The sequence below is a fragment of the Mesocricetus auratus genome, unplaced genomic scaffold, assembly GCF_017639785.1.
Source record: "Mesocricetus auratus isolate SY011 unplaced genomic scaffold, BCM_Maur_2.0 Super-Scaffold_100028, whole genome shotgun sequence".
NCBI lineage: Eukaryota > Metazoa > Chordata > Mammalia > Rodentia > Cricetidae > Mesocricetus > Mesocricetus auratus.
The window spans coordinates 5,221,029-5,242,162 of record NW_024429209.1 but is presented as its reverse complement, the minus strand read 5'-3'; the positions used below and the strand labels follow the sequence as shown (position 1 = coordinate 5,242,162).

The window sequence follows — 21,134 nt, the reverse complement described above, 5'->3', positions numbered from 1 at the left end:
CAAAAATAAGGTGGGCTGTATCTGGGAAATGACACCTGAGGTTAACTTCTGGCTTCTGGATGTGTCTACACACACACTATGGTTTGCCCCTACACACCAACAAAAATAATAAAACAGCAGGCAGGGCCCAGCTGACACGATCTTCAGATCTTCTTTTAAACAATGCTCCATGCTTTGTTCCAGGCACACATGGGGCTCTGTGTCAATGTGCACCGCAGCCCCAGCTGCTGTACACCTATGAGGCATCTTAGCCACCCTTAGGTCTCACCTGGAATAACGAACTGAACGGAAGAAACAGGTTCCCTCAGGTAGAAAGATTTATTATGATTAACAACTTACCACTGCTATTTACACATTTATAAAATGGAAATAAAAATGACATAGGTTTGGTGCCAAAAGTGGCACATCCAAACTAAAACCAGTACAAAAATAAACTTTTAAGCTACGCTTTTAAAATAAGCATCACTGAACCAGTAAGGGGAGGAGTCTCCTGCCCCTGTGCTGAGTGCCATCAGCATCGCAGCAAAGCGGCCCTGCTATAGTGGGAACAGTGCCCGGGGGAGCTGCCCATGTTCTTGCAAGAATGCAAGCAAACGGATAAAGATAAATATACAAGAGTTATATTCCTGAGCTACACAAGTTTAGGGCATCTAAACTGTAGTGAACTCCTGCTAAAGAGGAGCCCGTGGGGTCAAGGTTGATGAACTTTGCCTGGCGCCCAGACACTGGCACCAGACTGTGTCATCGTGCTCTGAGAGAAAGCTAAGCCCACTTGCAAAGGAAGTGGCTAACATGACGGGGGCTGTGAGTCCTGCATGGCCCACCATCATGGCACTAAGTCTCCCACCACAGATAAGCAGGGACATGGACTGAGTAAAGGAAGAAGCTGCTTGGTTTGGGGGTCCCGTGCCTGACAGACCAGGGGCCTCAGCTGTCGACAACCACAGCAGGCAGACTCAGGCAGCCCAGAGAGCCGTGTCCACACAGGCCTTCAGCGGCTCGCTCTTCTCCTCACCGTAGAGCGGGACCAGGACTGTGCTGCTGGAGAAGCGTGCTGGCTTCTGAGAGTGAGGACTGAGCTCTGAGCACAGCTGAGCCAACTCCTGCTCGGCCTAGGTGCAGCGCAGTGGAACACTGGCCATGTCCAGACTCCTCTGGGGTCCCAATGGCGATGGCAAATGCTGATGGGAGCAGGAAGGGGGCTAATGCCCAGGATGCAGCCCACACCACAGTGTCTGCCTGTGCCACCTGAGCTGGTGCCGCAAACAATGCAAAGGAAGGGTGACGAACCGTCCCTGCAGCCACTTGCTGAGCTCCACTCACTGGTCCTGGACCTTGGCCCTTTTGGCTTTCAGAGACAGGTGCTGCAAGAGAAGAGGAAACACCAATGGGGATGGTGAGACTGAGAACGCAGACTCCAGCCAAATCCTCCACCTGGCCCGCACTGTCCCAAGGAATGCTGTGCCCCTTGGAAAGCTGTCCGCAGGAGAAGAGGCCAGTATAAACAACACAAGAAGCTTCCTGACATCGCCATGGCATCATCTGACAGGACTGAGGGGTAAAACACACTTTACATACTTTATGGCAAATCCAAATTACTACAAATTCTCAAATATGAATTTGAAGCAGAATGTCTGAATACAAGCTTCTAATCAGGGACCTCTCTTCACCAACTGAGGCGTACCTGACATCCCATCAGTAACAAACCAGTACGGCACAGACCGCTCAGCTAACCAAGCTAGCACTCAGGAGCTCTTCCCAAGAGGAGGCTGCAGCCCTAACTGCTAGTGCCCAAGCCCCATGTTCTAGCACATGACCTCCCAACACACCGGGAACTGCCAGCCCTGAAAGAAAGCAGAGCACTACCAATGACGACATGAGCTGACAGACCAGCGGCCCCAGGTCTAAGAAAATGGCCGGATTCCAGGCTTTCTTCACACTTGTGCCTTAGAGGAGCGTGCGGTCAAACAGTGAGGCCAGATGCTTTCCCTAGATCACAAGGGTCTCTCTGAGGCAAGTCTCTGTGGGACTGCTGCTTCTCTGAATTCTTTCCTCACCAGACCTGACCCTAAACTAACCCTGAACATATGTGGCCTTATGCAGGGATAGATGACAATACCACCCGCCTGCGAGTCATTTCTGGTTCTTTACTGGAAAGAATGCCAATTATAAACAAAGCTGACTTTAAGCATCTCAGGCCTCTACAGACAGAAAGCCACTCTGAAAACCAAGTGATGGAAAGTCACCAGAGGCGCCAGAAGGAGCAAGCTGACAGTCTGTAGGCTGTGCACAGCCCGGAGGCTCTGTACCATGTCCAAGGAAGCAGACGTGCCCTGCATGGGCAGCCCCTGGGAACCTGGAGAGTCCCTGAAGACACGGTCCACCTTTGGACCTCAATCAGAGGAGATACCAAGCTGCCATGAAGGAGCTCTGGGGATCCGTCATACAGTAAAGATGTCCTGGGGTTTCTAAAGGCCACACTCTCCCCAAAACTCTCAACATGGTGCAGGTGACGGGCTGAATGGCAGAAATTCTGAGAGAAGAGACAAACACACAATGCTAGCCTTGTCATTTTCATCAACATGCTGAAGCAATCCGCCCTTAACTTGATGGGTCTGACCTAGAGACTAACTGAGCTGAAGGAAGAGTAGCTCAGCCAGTTCTTCTCTCCAGGAGCTTCACTGCCAAGACAATGCAGCAGCCTCTGCAGTGCAGCCTCCTGCTAGTGTAACAGGCCCTCGGCAGCACCCACTCTCCTCTCCGCTACTGTAACAGGCCTCTGCAGCACCCCTCTCTCCGCTACTATAACAGGCTCTCGGCAGCACCCACTCTCCTCTCCGCTACTGTAACAGGCCCCCTAGGCAGCACCCACTCTCCTCTCCGCTACTGTAACAGGCCTCTGCAGCACCCACTCTCCTCTCCGCTAGTGTAACAGGCCTCTGCAGCACCCTGCTCTCCGCTACTGTAACAGGCCTCTGCAGCACCCCGCTCTCCACTACTGTAACAGGCCTCTGCAGCACCTACTCTCCTCTCCGCTACTGTAACAGGCCTCTGCAGCACCCACTCTCCTCTCCGCTACTGTAACAGGCCCCCTAGGCAGCACCCACTTTCCTCTCCGCTACTGTAACAGGCCTCTGCAGCACCCACTCTCCTACTGTAACAGGCCTCTGCAGCACCCACTCTCCGCTAGTGTGACAGGCCTCTGCAGCACCCCCGCTCTCCACTCCCAGCCTGCCTTCCTAACCATTTCTTTGGTCTCCTGAAGGCTTCTGTTTCCAGTCGAGATTTAGATGGAAGAGATGTTCTTCTAGCCCAGGTAACTTCTCTTCAACCCAACAGAGCCGAGACACACTGTGCACCCTGCAGTTCCTCTAGTTTCTAGCCGAAATAGCCTGTCAGGACATGAAGAACCACAATGGTTTGAACCACTTTTTGCTCTTTGACGTAAGAACTAAATACTGCAAGGGTTCAGAGGACAACTTCCTTAGCTTCGCAAAGAAGGAGAGATCGTTCTCCAAGAGTGAAGCAAGTGAACAAACACATGTAATGGGTCTGTGGCACCTCCAAAGTGTCACCAAGAGCAGCAGCCACACTCAGCCCTGCTGACCGCAACCTTTTACAAAGGGGTGAAACAAGAGCCACTGCATACACGCGACAACCTGAGGATGGCTGCCGACCCCTCAGAAACACCGCACGCCGGACAGCAACAGAACTAACTCTTTAAAGTAACAACAAAGTTCACTCAAGGTAGAATCACACAGAGGAAAATTATCCTTCAAAAATAAAAAACGAAACAATACACTTGCAAATAAACAAGGAAGGGGGTTCCACCACCAGACGGCGCTGAAGACTCACTAAAGGAAGTTAGTTCTTCAGGCAGGGCTCCCACAATGGCAGTGGGAAACAGAAATGCTCTGCTTCTTAATCTGTTGAAGAGACAGCTAATTGCTTAAAAATAATAATATATTACCAAGTATAAGCAGGCCGAGAAATAACATACTGATCAACAGTAGCACGAGGATGCTTGGTAACAAAGCAAGACCCTGATGTAGGTTTCTTACATTATAGCTAAATAGCATGACACTAATTCAAGATCAACCACAAGGAGTCCAGGGTGTAAAAGGCCACAAAGAAATTAAATGCAATACTAAAAAAATAATTAATTAAAAAGTATTAAAATAAGTTTTAAAAAAGGAACAAAGACTAAAATGGACTAACAGAAAATAATTTCAACGCAGCATGCCTGAAAACACTAATTAGTAATCACTAGGTTCAATTTCCAGCACACACACACACACACATACACACACACACAAATAATTACACTAGATAATTTACCACACAATTAAAGCACCATGCAGACTAGATAGACAGTGTGGGCTACATCCAGCAAGGAGGCCTGCCAGTCTTCCAAACATGATTAACCATCTTTCAGTTAAGTCATGTTAGAAGAATGCATCGACTTGGGGGACAATGAATGGACCACTTTTGCAAAAATGAAGAAACCACATCTGTTTTCCAAAGTGCAAGTGTCCTGCTGTGACAGCAGGGGCATGCAGTTGACTGCACAGAGAGGCCTTTTCTTATGGAGTTGCAGGATTTGTTTTAAACTTCCCTATGAAGGCAAATAAAGTGGTTTTATTAGGAGGTTCTGGGGGTGTGGTAATGGTCTTATCTGAGTACTCTGTGTGTAAGGAGTAGTGGGGAGGTTTGTGGGGGGGGTGATCTAGGGTACTGAGGTACAGAACATACACACAGACAACACTATGAAGGGGCTGCTCTTTGCCTGGGGCCTGGTTCCATCCAGTCTTACCGTTCCTTGCTGATAAAAGTGTGGAGCCAGCTCCAGTAGCCAAGCAGACTCTATGGCAGTCACGTCTCGCATGTAATACTTAGAGGTCTGTATAACTTCATTGTAGATAACCCTGAAACAAAGAATAAACATGCTGGCAAGCCGTCTCTGCTCTCACCACAGCAGGGGTATACTGTCTGTGTGTGGATCTACACACAGGCACTGTCGCAGCTCACTCAGTCTCCTGACCCAAGTGGTAAGTCACTGTGTTCCGCAGATACAAATCTACATCCTCCATGACATCCAAGGCTCTCCAGCTGTCCACAAAGGACCTTGCCAGATCGAGGTCTGCATTTGCAGAGCTCTGAATATAACTTAAAGACTTAATTAGAAAGTATAGAAATGGACTCAAAGTCTCGACTGTTCTGAAAGGGACTAGAAAAGGACTATAAAGACACACAAAGGAACCTTTTAGAGTGACAAAATATTTTAAATGTAAGTTTGCAAGCAGGCTACACCTCTGTCAAAACCCATCTTTCACTGTCATAAATTATGTCTTAAAAGGAAAAAGACTTATCTAGGGTCAAGGAAACACAACCAAAGAGCAAGGCACATGTTTTCTAAGCCCTGGACTTCAGGAGTTCATAGAGGAAACACTAGCTCCTGAAGTATGGGAAGAATTAACTCAGGGAATCCTTAAAAGCTACAAACCTATAAATACAAAAGCCACATGGAGTTTGTCTCTCAAATGCCAGTAAAAGAATCTCAGCTGATGGAAAGAAGGGGCGGGGCTGGAATGCTCACCATGCTCAAAGCTTGGTCCACTCCCAACACAGGAAGAGGGAAGGGGAGAGCAGAGAGAGGAGAGGAAGAGAAGATGGGAGGGGACAGGAGAGGAAAGTGGGGATGATAGAGAGAGGAAGGGACATGCACTGAAGTCTGGATTCCCTCTTGCACTTTTATATACTCAGGTAGCAGGGAAACAGCCATAAACCCAGCGCTAGAGTCCATTCCACATAAAAAGTTTCCAGACCTCACTGCTTACCACATGGTGTAATTCCATGGTCAATTTAAATACTCATCAGAAACACCACCAGGACTCCTTTAAACAGTGGATCCCGCCCTAGACTCTAATTCAGGGTCAGGTGGAGCCCAAGAACCTGAATTTCCAAGATGGTTCCAGGAGATGCTGCCGCCAGAATAGGGTGCCTGACACCAGTGTTCCTAGGCTCCAACCCTATCACTGCTACTTTTCAACTTCTCTTCAAATGCTCCTGTCTTCCCTAGGGCCTAGTTCTTTCAACCGATAAAGGGCCAACTAAGTGTGTCTTTAAAATGTCTAATCTCCTGTCAATCCATATTTCTGTAGAATATAAATTAGAAATAGGAATACAAGATACAAGCAAAAATTAGCGTTGACCTGGAAGATAACTAACCATAAACACCATAAAAATATGTGCTGTCTCTCACTGCTGCATGTGCCTCTGCCTCCCCAGCCAGCTCTGCAGACTGGAAGCACCCTTGGTCACCTTTGTCAGCTCACTGCTCATCCCCCCAAGACATGTGCTTCCTTCGGGTTGCAACAGCTCTGCCACCTATTCCCTAGGTGCAGCTGTCTTCTGAGTCCTTTCCTGCCTAAAAATGCCCGTCACAGGCCCAGAGCAAGGGTTAGCTTCTCCAAGAAGCTACCTTGAGTGCCAACCGCAGCACTGTATACAGCCCTTTAGAAAGCCTCCGCCAGGAGTTCACTCTGTTTGCCTGCTACGAGAGTCTAGCTGGGATCCACACCCCCTCTGCATGCTGTGCCTTGGACGGCAAGCCTTTAGTCAGTGGGTCAAAAGGAACACCAGCTGGAAGGATGAGTGAGAAGGGACAGCACAGTTTGCTTAGGAGGCTTTTTTTTATTTTTTCAAGACAGGGTTTCTCTGTATAGTTTTGTAGACCAGGCTGACCTCAAGCTCACAGAGATCCGCCTGCCTCTGCCTGCCAAGGAGACTTTTTATTTTTAGGACTATTTCATTGAGTACAGTACAAGGAAGCTGGGTAGTAACTAGAGCACTATCTACCTTTAGGGGATCCCCAATAGAGCAGAAATCCTGGCAACCAAAGTCAACATAGGAAACAGAGCACCTGTATTGCAAGCCCAGGCTGGACCTGGGAACCCAGACATGAGCAAGAAAGTGCAGGGCCAAGCTCAGCAGCGAGGGGCTTACCAGCGGGGTGGCTTCTCTGCATAGAGGACCGAGGCAGGGTGGATGTGCAGCTCATGATCATCACGGATAGTCCTATGAGACACAATGCAACACAGTGAAGCACACTGTATGCAAAAGGACGTGTAACACTTTACATGTCCCAGTATTTTCCACAGATGTGTTACTATCAGCCCCCAGGTACATGTAGACTGAATTTCACACAGACCTCAGAGAATACTGCTCTCTCAACACACCTCCACCGTCACTACCACCAGTATTTTCCACAGATGTGTTACTATCAGCCCCCCAGGTACATGGAGACTGAATTTCACACAGACCTCAGAGAATACTATTCTCTCAACACACCTCCACCGTCACTACCACCGGGGGAACCAAGAATGAACCAGGCAAGAGAAGGAAGGGGGCCGGGCATGGTGGAGCACAGCTGAATCCCAGCTACCCGGGATCCTGAGTCAGAAGGTGGGGGGCAATTTGGGCGACTGAGCAAGACCTTTCTTTCTAAAATGAGAAGGTATGAGGTTAGCACAGTAGCACAGTGCTCACCCAGCAGTAGAAGGCCCTGGACTTAATCCCAGAACAAGCCACACCACACAGGAAGAGAATGTTCTATGCACATTTATGATCATGTCTGCCTTCCACAGGTTCCTTTCAAACGATCCCATCCAAATAGAAACTCAGGTTCCCCAGACTTCCTACTGCACAGTTAAACATTAGCCATGCACTGTAACCAGTGAAGAAACACTGAAGGCTTGAAGGCTTGTTCCAAAGACACAAATGCAGCCCCATGTGCCTGTCTGTGACTTACAGAACTTGAGGACACACCAAACAGCCCATTGGGGAAAGCGGCTTCTCTAGAACACACCACCGTTAATAGTTCCTCTGAAGTGAGGTATGTCACTGTAATCCTAAACATGTGTCACATGTACAGACACACAGAGTATCAGGACTCTCCCTGACAGCAGAGAAAATCTGCTGAAAGCTGGAGAGCAGACCTCACTCAGTTTTGTAAGGAGGCCTGAGGTCAGGTAAAAGCTGTTTGATTTAGATCCCTGCCCAGCTCTCTGTCTCCTTCACCAAGGGCTTCAGTCTGTTTACCTGTATGCGCCAGAGGAGTGAAACCGCGCTGCATTCGCAAAGAACCCCGACACGATGCACTTTAGGACAGGATCCGGATCACCTACACAAGGCAGCAACAGAAGGCTGGTGAGACCTTGCACCCTGGCCTCATGTTCCACACCCTGGGTTATGATGCAGAATCCAGATCCAGCCCCTACCCCACTGCCCCGGCCACCCGAAACCATGTCTGAGCGCACTCAGCCCTGTGTTCCCATGTTTGACAACTGCCCAGCGTCTGAGGTGGCATCCTCCCCCAGCAGCTGCTAAGAAAAGGGAAGCCTGCCCAAACTAGGGCCTCTCCAAACAACCCTAGGCCAAAGAGGATCGGACCCAAGATAGCTTCTCCAAAGACCAGCCAGTGAGCTCGGAGCACTGTGGAAACTGCTTTTTCTCCCTAAGACACAAACTGCGAAAGCACACTGCCCTGTCTCTGGATATCAGCTAGTTTGCAATTCTCCACCACTTCTAAACATTCTGTCCCTTCTTAACTGACATTTCTATTGCTACAGCAAACACATCTTTCATGAATAAAGCATCTTCATTCACTAGCTCACAGCCATGAGACAAATTCTAAACTACCATGCAGGGGATAATCATGTTTTAATGGCTGAAGATATCCCCTATTTCATCAATTCTAAGCCATTTTAACTCATTCAAGTCAAGACACAATTACATCAGCCGCCATTCTTTTCTTAGTGAGACATAAAGTAACTATGGATACGTATCTCAGCTCTGATGAATTACAGTACATGGGCAAACAGGTCTGTACAGGCAGTAGCTGTAAAAAAAAATCATCTTACTGAATGTTTTGGCAAAACGGGGGGGGGGGATTGCTACATTCTTTTCTTTTTAATAAATTAAATTACTACTTGGGTGTTTTTATTTTTTCTTGGTGAATTTTATATTCTAATCCTTTGTTTACCTACCTAACAGGCTCAATAAAGTCATTCTATAGTAACTTAATTTTTAATTGCATAACTGCTGGAATATATTTCACTACTCTCTAACCTCCTAGATGGACTATAATTCACATGCAATTGCTTGTTCTGAGTGTCGTTACTGTTCCCAGCAGAGATGCCAAACCTCAAACCTGCATCCTACCCACCACCCACCCAGATGCAGCCCCTCTCTCCAGCTGGTCAGAACCCCCAAATACAACAAGCTTTGTTCTCAGGGTTACTTCATAAAGAGTAGAAATGTTATGAGGTTTGTGACCCTCATAACTCAGCTTCATAAAATCATTCCTCTTATCAGGAGGAGTTTTAATTCAGCATACCCCTCCCCCTGGGCAGTAGGTGACAATGACAGGTGAAGACACAGGTGCAGAGGTGAGGCTGTCATTTATCTGCAGGTGACAGGACCCTGGCAGATGCGCTCCAGCTAGCAGCCCTGGTAAGTGTCCTGTTACAGCCCATGACATTGACAAGGCACCCTGGGCAAGTTCATGTGGATTTCTCCTTCCCTACACTTATTTCTGCCACTTGCCACTGTCATCCATGGTTACTAAAGTGTCTACACTGTCACTCTCAACAGGCCCTACAGCCTTACATTACAGTCTATCCGCGATCTCTCTTCACTACGCTGGGCTCTCAGTGAACCATGCTTTTGTCATTTTCAATCACTTGTTATTAGTGTAAAAACCAAACAGAACTTCCTGGGCCCTGACTCTAACAGGCTTCCCCTAGCCTACTGGGCTCACTCTTTTCCCTGTATACATGGGATAAAAGCAGCACATGTCTCCCAGAGTGCAGACAGCATAATGTGAATTAACACACACACACACTCAGAATGCTGCCCGGCCTAGCAAACACTGTCAGGCTTCAAGATTGCTAAATGAACTCCGTGTGCCACTTCCTACAAGCTGGATCCTGCGTCTTTGACTCTGCTGGCCACAAGTTATGTCATTCTGAAGGCCATGTGACTCCTCCCAGGACCTCCTGGTTCCTCTGTAAAGTAAGGACACCATCAACTGCACCTCATACAGTGGAAGACAAAGAGAATGCAGAAACCCCAACATGGTACAACCTACTGTGGACTGCACAAATGGCCACCGCAATCACTGCTACAAGCCAGGACGTCTGGTATAGCAATGTTCTGCCTTACCTTTAATGAATGCCTAAGCTAAACTCATGGTATCTACTTTAATAACACTTGCATCTGAGAAGAAAATGTAATTTTCATGTAATATCTACGAATTTCATCCATTTAACAATAACATTTTGGGGCTGTCGAGATGGCTCAGCAGATAAAGGCCATTACAGATAGGCCTTATACCTGAGTTCAAAACACGGTAGAAGAAAAGATCTAACTCTGTGCCTACCCAACACACACACAATCCCAGAAGTTCAAGGTCATCCTCAGCTATAGTATGTCTGAGGTCAGCATGAAAAAGGTAAATTTTTACAACAACCATCATTATATTAATTATATGTACAATAATGTGAAAGTTAACAGCCTTTAGGTATTTTTATAAGCTTTAGAAATCTGGGAAAGGAGGCAACAGCTCATGGAATAAAAAATGGATCTACCCACAAAGACACCCAGCCTTACATTACCAATGGATGGGTGCAGGCAGCTCAAAATATGAAACTAGCTATAGGTACACGGCCTCATGTCAGCCCAGCATAAGAACTTGAAGAATTAAACTGTGCATGCAGAGAGGGAAGCCACGGGCAGGGACAAGCCACACCCACCTTCGCTGGACATCTTGGGTATCTGGAACTTGGCAAGGAGCTTTTTCAACTGTTCTCTCACAGTGGCAGCTCTGACAAGACCCTTGTAATTCAGGAAGTGCTCCTGACACCACTGGGAGCTCTTGTTGTGCTGCAGAAGGGCCACAAGAGGAGACATTCACCAAGTCAGACAGTCCAACAACACCCGATACCGTCAACAGGGTTACCTTCTCTTCCCCACTTGCTGGTTTGCTGAGACCTTCCCAAACCCATCTCTAAAGAAGATGGTAACAACCACGCAAGTTGCCTGTTGCCCCACAGTCCTGCTCTGGACACTAGCAAGCTAGGAAGGACTGAAGGACAAGCACAGGCCAATCCAAATTAACTACAGAAGGTCGGCCCCGCCTCCCCCTGGCTCTGGTTAAGTCTGCAAACTTCCCCCTCCGATGGCTTCAGCTTATCTCTTTATTAACTAAGGGAAGCAACACAATGTGCAGAAACCATTTTCAAATTCCTATCTGTCCTCAAAGTAGGACTTTTTCTACCAATAGTGCCTAATTTTTTATATTCTTGAGTACAACCATTACAACATGTGCTAAGTGTTTGCAGAGGGAATATACCTCTACAATCACATTTTAAGCCAGGGAGGAAAGTTTTCAAATAAATTTTTAATATAATACTTTAAAATGTAACCCACACAGATTTTTTCAGAAGGCACCCAGAGAATACTCCAATGCAGACCTATGGATGCACTCTTTTGGGGTAAGGCTTCATCTTGTGATGGCACACTGTACCTGTATCTTGGATTTTAACTAACTTAATCTGTATCTCACTTATTGAGTAATCATCCCCAAACCTCTGGTAAAACAAAACTTTAGTATTTCTCTTTTTAAAATATGTTAAATTACTGAAATTATAAACTATTATTCCCTTCTTTTAAAAGCTTGTATCGCTGTTTATCTTTTAAGTGAGAATTTTAAGTTCTATCAATGGCTCTCAGTCCGAGAATACTCAGGATGAAAATGAGCACAGCCCATGGCTAACCAGGAGGAGGGTATGTGGATACACACAAGCCCATTGAACACGTCCCCGTGGATGCTGGGATGCCTTTCAAGATGCAGCCCACACAGTCGTGGTTCTCAGTCCACTCTGGAAGAAATCCCATCCAAATGCCCTTCTTCCCTTGTACAGTGCACATGGGACGCCAGCCTCAAGTATAGCACATAACCAGACAACAGGGAACATCCTTTGGCCTTTCTAGCGATACTGGTCTCTCCAGTGGGAGGCTGGCAGTCTACCTAACTAGAAAGGGGGGGGGGGGGGGGCCTCCCAGCCAGATATTTATGAACTAACTTCTAATCTTGCTCTTAGGTCGTTAAGAGCATGCGTGTGTGTGGAGGGTCCCCCCCAGTGTGGCTGTGCTTACTTTAATAAATGCTTCATACACATTAAGCATGGTAAGATGATCGCCCTCCTCCACAGCAAATTTCCGGTGCACTCGAGTCTGTAAAGGATAAAGTTCCATTTAGAAGTTGACTTCAATAAGCCTCTTGTGCTGGAAGACATGGTACACTCAAGGAGGGCTGACAGCTTGACGTTCCCCATGTCCTACAACCATACGCTGTTCACCACCCTCACTTAGGCTCCCTTTAGACTCACTCCATCCTTGAATTCCTCTTTCTGTGGCAAAGACACTGAATAACGCCACTGACTCCCTGGGGCTGAGGGGAAGCAGACACAATACACATGGCAAAGACACAGATCACTTACTTCAGAACTTTATCCTTGAACCAATGCCAGGTAATCAAACTGCCTCCTGCCTTCCTGCCTGTTTGCGTGCTTCCCTCCCTCCTTGCCCACAACAGACTTTTATCAAATACCACTGTCAATCAAGCCCTGTCCTAAGCATCTGGATGCAATAATGAACAAAGAGTGGCGGGAGGAAGACATTAAACTAAATAAAACGCAGAACTCGATGTACTAGAGGTAAGAAGCACACGGGGGCAGGGAAGGGCTCTGAAAGAGGAGACTGACATGTCAGACACAGGGGTTTACCCTTCCACTCCTTTACTCAGTCACCTGCATGAGACAGGATCTTAAAAGGTTAACTAAAGGGACAACAGACAAAACCACCTGGACGTAGGTGACAGAATCTACCTCCACAGTGTGAAGAAAGGTATATATCCACGCTTGTGAAATCTTTCCACAATACACAGCATACTCACTCAACTACAATCTAGAATCACCCAACTGTCTACAGCGTTTCTAGGTGAGCTCTGACAGAAATGTGCCAGAGAGCAGTGTGAGGAGCTCGGGTGAAGCTGGACTTACTGCCTGAGACTTCTGGTTTGAGGGGAACACAAAGACATTCTGGATCTGCATCATGGCAGCGATGCTCAGGACCTCCTGAGAACAGCCGAAGTTCCCTAGAACACAAAGGGTGTGTCTGCAAACAGACAATGTAGCAACAAGGAGTGAAAAGCATTTCCCAATGCTTTCCTTGTACTGTGCTGTAAAATGTAAAATAAGATCATATTTTATAGCTTGCTTCAAGTCCCTAGCATACAAGTACTTACCATGCCATGAATGGCCCCATGTGTATCAACTAAGTATTCTTCCCTGCAGCTAAGGCTGAGGGCTCTCGATGCCAGCCAGGGTGAGGTCACATTGGCCTGACACCAAGGACAGGCCTGAGGCATGCCTGTTCCCTGCCCTCTATGTGGACAACTGTCTCCCCGCTCCTGGCCCATCTTTGGCATGGCCTGCCTCTCCCAAGTACTCCTCTGTTCTGGGCACAAGCCTGCAGCACAAAGTGATCAGGACAGCATCCTGAGCTGCTGCTGCCTCCTGAGAAGAGATTCTGCAGCAGCTCATCGACCAGGACACTAGACAAAGCAAACTGCACTCCTGCCTGGCTCCCAATGCTCCCTGCCTGAAGCAGAAAGGAGTCTGCTCTAGTTGTACTTAGAGTCTGTCTCTCAGGGAAAGTGAGCCTCTCAGAGCTAACTTTCACCATACTGCCTGTGAAACATGCCTTCATAAACTGCCACCTGATATTAACAGGAGCTTTCCCAGAGTCAAGGAGATAGCTCCTCCGCTACCAAGATGTCTGTAACTAAAGAAACAAAACTTGCCCTAACTCACATCCTCACAACCATCTGCAGAGAAACTGGAACTAACTCTGTATGTTGCTTTAGAATACAAAGTCACACAGCCACTGCGGCACACAGTGTGATGATTTCTCAGACAGTTAAATTTAGCACAACCATTCTGGAGAATACATGGATGTTCCTCAGAAACCTAAAACAGAATGGCCACATGATCCAGCAACCTTGCTTCTATGTACATCCAAAGAACTGAAGTTGGTGTGTGGGAAAACCACTCTGGTGTCCACTACAGTGAACACAAACCTAGAAGTAGCAGAGCAATGGATAAAGACAACATGATACACACAATGGGATACTTCTACACAATCTTGAAAAAAAAAAAAGCAAATTTTGTCATTCAAGACCATGCTATACAATGGAATACGTTAGGTCCAGTGAAGTATCCCAGGCACAGGGCACACACTGTACGCTTTAGTTATGCAGGGGAACAAAGTTGAGAGTACCTACTAGAGCTGGTGGGAGGGTGAGAAGTTATGAACACTGGAGATGTTGCTCAAGGGACACAGTTTCAGGCTGGAGGAGTGGGTTTTAGTGATCTGGCATGATGCTAACACATTATGACCAAATTGCTATGAGAAATTGCTATGTTCAAACAGCTAAAAGAAAGTCCATGATGTAATGATGGGCTAATTACCTGGACAGAAGCTCTCCACTATGTAAGTATCAAACATTACACCATGTCTTATAAACACACATTTCAACGTTAGTCAAAGATAAATACTTTATTGCTGCTATCACTTCTTAAACCAAATTGGTCCCTCTTCCTTTGATACACAGAATTCAGAGAAATGAGTTCTTTGGAAACAAAATAAAGTCAAAAGGAGCTGTCAGGCTCCACCTACCTGATTCCAACAGCATCTTGGCAAACATGGGGTTCAGAGGAAACTCTGCAATTCTCATGCCGAGCGGCTCAGTTAGGCGACAGTCTTTGTCCAGGCCTGTCAGAAAAAAATGGAAGAATCAGAAGGCACGTACCCCTGTGCTGGAAGAAGAACGGTAGTTGTGAGAATAAAAGATGACTCACCGCTACTAAGCCCAACCTGACACAAGCCGTTACATTAAGGGAAGAGTCACACTGAGTTGGGCACCGTTTTAAAAGCTGCTGCTTCTAATGAACTCTACTGGAGGACTTCATTACAGGCGGCAGTCTGCACTTCTTCCTGTACCTCTTTCTTCGTCCCACAGGATGCTCCACAGAACCCTCCCTCTGTGGGGCTGGCAGCTGGGAGCACAGACATGACCTCTGTGCGCCTCCAGCAGCAACTGATGCCCCGAGCACTGCCTCCTCACTACTCTCCCCCAGGCCCCATGGCATGGGCCCACTTTCTCATCTTCTGGATCCTACTCCATAGCTGAGACCTGACATGCCACAAATATTCCAAGACAGTGCCTCAAAATCCTGCTTTGCTCACACGGCATGAGCAATCACAAGGCTGGCACTCTGAATCTGAGCCCTGGCCCTGGCCCTTTCCAGTGTGTGAACTGGACAGAGTCCTCCATTCTTCCACCACAACCCATCCACCTTCCCCACAGACCTCTCTGCCAATCCCCAGTATCAGGCACAGGATCCCAAGATACAGATGACCATTTCACGTGCCAGAAAAGTTATGTCCTTTCTGTTTCAATGTAAATTATCTTTTCTGAACCTGGGACTTCCCAACACTCTCCAGAATGTTCTTTGAGAACAACCCTTCCAGAGGACACACGACACACAAGCAGCATTCTCTACTCCTTAGTACACAAAGCCCATTAGACACTGAGAGCTAGGGACAAAAACCTAACAAGGCTTACTCTCTGGGTTAATGTTTGTGACCCAAGCTGAAGACCTTTCATAACAGTGGACAGCTTTAAAGTCACAACTGACCATTCCTTCACAGAGAAAGAAGTAAGTATAATAAATGAAAATGGACCCCTAACACACACACACACACACACGCGCACGCGCGCGCGCACACACACAAGCCAGAACAGATCACAGACAAGGACAAGAGCTAAAACTTCAAATAAAAGTTATAAGTAAAACACAAGGAGGGCAGCAATGGCATTTTCTTTCAGTTATCTGGCTGGTGCTTGGAATACAAGTTGATGCACTCGAGGTCTCCAACATACCAAGCACACATTCTACGACTGAGCTAGGACCCCAACCCTGCAGCAGTATGTCCTTAGACACGAGGACAAAAGCACAAGTGACAAAAGAAAAGCTGAAGAAAGCAAGTGACACCATCAACCTGTAAATTACACAGGACACCTCCAAGAAACCAGGGCAAGTATTTACCATGACACGGGAGATTTGCGATCAGAACATGTAAAGAACTCCAACTCAGCAATAAAATGACAGTACAAACACATACTAGCAGGCAAGCTGAACTGACATACTTATGACACTATACCGTCAATCTCCATGTCTGATTCTAAACCCTTACATTCAACCAGTCACTGTTGGAAATATTTGAGAAAAACAACTGTCTGAACATCACACACTCGCACACAGACTCTTCTACTGTCATGGTTCCCTAAACAAAACAGTAGAATAAACACTGACAGGGTATGTACATCATAGAAGGTATAAGCAACCTAGAGATAGTTTTAAGTATATGGGAAGATATGTGGGTTATGCGCAAACACCACATCATTTTACACAAGACTTGAGTATCCCTAGATTTCTGATAACTGAAGGAGGTCCTGGAAGGAAATCCCCATGGCTACAGAGGTACTAGAGACATTAGTCTTACAAACTGACTTGCTTACAAGCAGGAAGGTTCTCAATACCATAAGTCATCAGAGACATGCAAATCAAAACTACCAGATACCATTTCATATCCACTAGGTCAGCTGTGACCCAAAAAGACAAATAATAGCAAGTATTGGCAACACTGTAGAGAAAGTGGTGGAGGGATGTCCATTGAAACTCACATGCTATTGGTCATGGCAGCATTATTTATACTGACCAAAAGACAAAACTCTCAACACCCACCAGCTAATGAATATGGAGGAAAAAAATCACCATATGGTATGTCTATACCCTGGAATATTTTATTAAGCAGTAAAAATAAATGCCTACTGATACTTGCTATGTGGGATACATGAATAATCTTGGAAAGAGCTAAGTGAAAGAAGCCAATCACCAAAGACAACCTAATATTCCTTTTTTTTTTTTTTTTTTTTTTTTCGAGACAGGGTTTCTCTGTGTAGCTTTAGAGGCTGTCCTGGCACTCACTCTGTAGACCAGGCTGGCCTCGAACTCACAGAGATCCTCCTGCCTCTGCCTCCCAAGTGCTGGGATTAAAGGCGTGCACCACCAACGCCCAGCTAAGATTCCATTTCTAAGCAATGTTGAAACTAGGCAAATCCATAGAGATAGCAGGCTAGTGGTTGCCTGGAACCATGGAAGACAGGAATGGAGAGTGCACACTAAAAGACACACATTTCCTTTTGGGATGATGAAAATGTTCTAAAACTGGATTGTACTGAAGATAACACAACATTTTGACACCAAAAGCTCCTGAACGGTAAGTTACAAATTAATGAACTATATAATTTTAAATATTTTTATATATTTTTAAAATACTCAAGACAAAACTCAGGGCAAAGCCTCCACTAAAACTTCCTAACAAGATCAATCACCCACTCACAAAAACCTCCCAAGAGGACACCACTCATGGGCACAGTGCTTAGAAGAGATGGTAACTCCCAAGCTGCCACTATTTTCCCTAACTTAAGACACATACTGTGTTTTCAAATGAGCCAACAGGGCTTCCTCCACAGAGCACTCTTGCCCAAACAGTACCCCAGGCTGCTATCTGCACGATTCCCACGGGGAGCTCTGGAATGAAATAAAGGTGATTTGGGGACGGGACTGGAAAAGAAAAGGGGTCTAAGAACAAGAACCAGGGTCTATGGAAATCTGCCAGTCTCTGATGGCTCTTCAAGTATGGCCCTGGTGATGGCTGAAGGGACTCTAACCAGCCTGAGCACAGCAAACATGGCTCTGGAAGGTCTTGCCCTTCTCCCCCATTCCCTCTGCCTTGCTAAAGACCATTAGATTGCTTTTCTGAAGCAACCATTAGATTGCTTTCCTGAAGCTAGCCCCCAAGTTCTATTCTCTTATCTGGCCACTTCCTCCTCCTGAGGCTGACCACCAAAGTCTAGCTATTAAAGTATTAAAGTCCAGCAATCAGAAGGCCCCTCTGGCTCACCTTATCAACCTACCCAAATAAAATGAAACACATTTTAATTGGTTTCCTAGCATGGACTTTCCCCTTTTACTTTTATAAACTGCTATTTGCCTAAGGGCCACATATGTCTCCCCTCTATCCCTCTATTCAGAGGTAGTTCTTTTTCCCTCCAAGACAAATACCCCTTAGCCCTCTCCCTTGTTCCTTTTACTTTCTCCCTCATCCCCTATCTCCTGTCTTTGTCTCTTATTCCCCAGCTCTGGGGTAAATAAGTCTCCTTTGTGTTGAGAACTTGGTCTTGGGGGTCCTGAGCCATCCTTTTGACGGCCACCCACAGTTTCTGCTGCACTTTATAAATTGTCATATTGGCCATGGGTTACTTGTCTAATTTTTATTTCAACAGAGTAACTAACTGTCACTAGAGAGTTTATTATACATGTGAAGGACCAATTACCAATTCCGTTCCTAAAGACTCAAAGAATTCCAATGTGAATCCAGCTACCTATTACCATATAAGAGAACACATGAGAAATGCGCATACCTCCAAGAGCATAGAGTAACTCCAAGGCTTGAACCATCGACTGTGCTGGCGGGGGCTGTAAAACACATTAAAGTTCTCCTAAATTAGTTTCTTTGACAAGGAACTGAAAAATGTGACCACTGTCCCTCTATCACACCCCATCCTCCCAGTCTCCATGCTGTTGGTACCTTAAAATGTGCCTGTCACCTTTGTAGAATCCTTGGCAATGCTTTCTTCATGACTTAACGGCTTTTCAAGCTGCTCTCCCTCGAGCCCCCTCCATCAGTGGAGACAGCCCCCTACTTTAAACCACCCCTTCACCAGCCTCAGCTCCCCTCAGCCTTCTCCTGTACTGGGAGCTGCAAATCCTGCAGAATAGGTGGAAAGGTACTAACTTCTACTGCCCAGGCCTTGCCAATGGTGAGTTAGTAACAAGTCCAAACTGCTGGAAATGCAGACAACATGATACTGCAGAGTGCAACAAGGAAGGCTCACACTGTGCCCTTCAGTGGGTCCTCTGACACTTCTTTCCTGCCCTCTAAAATCCTTTGGGTGCCAGCTTCAGTGGTCCCTTCTAGGGACTCAGTTCCTAGGAAGCCAGACTACCTTTTCAGACTGCACTGCCTCTCCTCTGAATCTACAGAACAATAACCACACTGTAAGCATCCGAGAGATTTAACTCAATTTCACAGATGAGAAAAGTAACTATAAGAAAGGACATTTGAACAAAGCTTCACAGCACTTGATGGCAGGATCAAAAGCTAAACTGAGGTCTTTTAGCCGTTGTTTGCCAGAGAACAAAATCACGCCTTTAAAAGATCTAGTGAGCGACTATCTTGTCTTTACCGTGTGGGACCTACATTTCATTGGCTACACAGAGGGGAGCCAAAGAATCATTGTGTGCAAGTCACGCAGCTGGTGAACCAAGTTTCCCTCAGCTACCACTGCGTTCTTTAGAGGCAATGTAGACACTAGCTCAGCGGGAGCTTAGGCATCTGGAGAGCTACTGTGAGAAGCAACAGAACAGCAGAGCACCATGTCAGTGCATCTGGGTCCCTGTGGGCACAGCCGTGTCCTGTCTTCTCTTGCTCTGTGTCTTGCACTCACAAAAGCTCCAGGGATTACTTGGGATCACTACTCAGTACCTCACTACTGTCACACTCTACACAGAGGTCAATTCTATAAGTGGGCAGATGACAAAAACTCACGGAAATTACTAACAAAATTAACAGATCAATAAACTTTAAATGTATATGGAATATAAAGTGACCAATAAACTTTAAAACATCTACCCTATGAGAAACAACAAAAAGGATGGCTACCACATCATTCCCATTCACCTGCCACTACATCTGTGCACCAAGAAAGAATAGTGGGTGTAACAGGAGCACCCAGGCCAGGCTATACATGCTGCTGAGACCCTAGCAGAACCAGTCAGCCGTGCATCAGGAGCCTACAGAAGGCCAATGATTCCACTGGTGTAACTTGCCTCCAGAAATCATCAGCGATACCATGAGCCACAGGGTCCTCCCAAAGCCTTGAGCTCCCTCAGTCCTGAATACTCTACAGCCAGGTGCAGTCACACCCTCTGGGTCTGGTGATAGCTCACACAGGAGGAATGGAGCTGAAGGCCCTTCCTTTGTCTCTCTGAGCACTGGTCAAGCTGCCCTGTGACTACTTGTCTCTCCCCCAGAAAAAGGGACAGGGGCTACAGAGGAAGAGGAACTCTGGCCTTCCTGTCCGCCAGTTTATCCCACACCCTGCACAGGACCAAGTGGCAAATGGTGTTTGAGCTGACGAGGTAAGAAAGAAGATGGCCTGCCCAACCAGTGTCTTCACACATACCCCCATGAGCTCCTCAGGCAGAAGCAGGACTTACAGACATGAAGTGGAACCTGAGGACATTGTCGATCCCTAGGGCTTTCAGCTGCAGGATGACGGGAGCTAAATTGCTGCGCTGCATCTCGGGGACAGTGGACTGAGGTAACTGGTCGAAGGCATCCTCTAAGAACAGGAAATCAGAAACGGATCAAATGTGGCACTCATGCACCCATGTGTCAGGAGTCTTCCTTCTCTGCCTTGAGCATGAGCTCTGTGATCCTGGGACCAGACGCACAACACTATGACACAAAGTTGTTTCACCATCCCACTTCAAAACCTACACTGAAAACGTACTTGAATTTGTACCCTTTTCATATGTATATGTATACTTATATTTATACATTTGTAGTTGGAAAATACCCCTTTAAAAAGTACATTACTTTACTTCAGAGTGGTACTTTTCCAATTTGTCAGCAGCATAATAAACCAAAGCGACAAGCGTCTGCATAACCACTATCAGGCCCAGCTACCAGGGACTCTGCTCAGGGTAGAGTATGCCACAGAAGCAAGAACGGCACAAAACAGCAAAGAACAATGTAAAATAAATCACCAAAACCGTCACCAGAATCTGACAAAGGACATAACTACAAAGAGCAGA

At 46.6% G+C, this 21,134-nt stretch overlaps 1 protein-coding gene across 4 annotated transcripts in view; it reads right to left on the bottom strand.

Annotated features, from left to right (window-relative positions):
- Positions 1 to 299: 299 nt before the first annotated feature.
- The window catches only part of Dhx35 (DEAH-box helicase 35), a 58,427-nt gene continuing 37,592 nt past the window's right edge, over positions 300 to 21,134 (bottom strand). For all 4 annotated transcript variants that reach the window (XM_040732802.1, XM_040732800.1, XM_040732803.1 and 1 more), the window contains 10 exons: positions 20,535 to 20,659; positions 18,677 to 18,731; positions 14,803 to 14,898; positions 13,125 to 13,219; positions 12,220 to 12,297; positions 10,815 to 10,944; positions 8,101 to 8,182; positions 7,006 to 7,077; positions 4,814 to 4,925; positions 300 to 1,364 (listed from right to left, as the gene is read on the bottom strand). In XM_040732802.1, the coding sequence (XP_040588736.1) occupies positions 1,320 to 1,364; positions 4,814 to 4,925; positions 7,006 to 7,077; positions 8,101 to 8,182; positions 10,815 to 10,944; positions 12,220 to 12,297; positions 13,125 to 13,219; positions 14,803 to 14,898; positions 18,677 to 18,731; positions 20,535 to 20,659 (890 nt within the window). In that variant the 3' untranslated portion in view covers positions 300 to 1,319. The remainder of the gene's footprint in view (positions 1,365 to 4,813; positions 4,926 to 7,005; positions 7,078 to 8,100; positions 8,183 to 10,814; positions 10,945 to 12,219; positions 12,298 to 13,124; positions 13,220 to 14,802; positions 14,899 to 18,676; positions 18,732 to 20,534; positions 20,660 to 21,134) is intronic.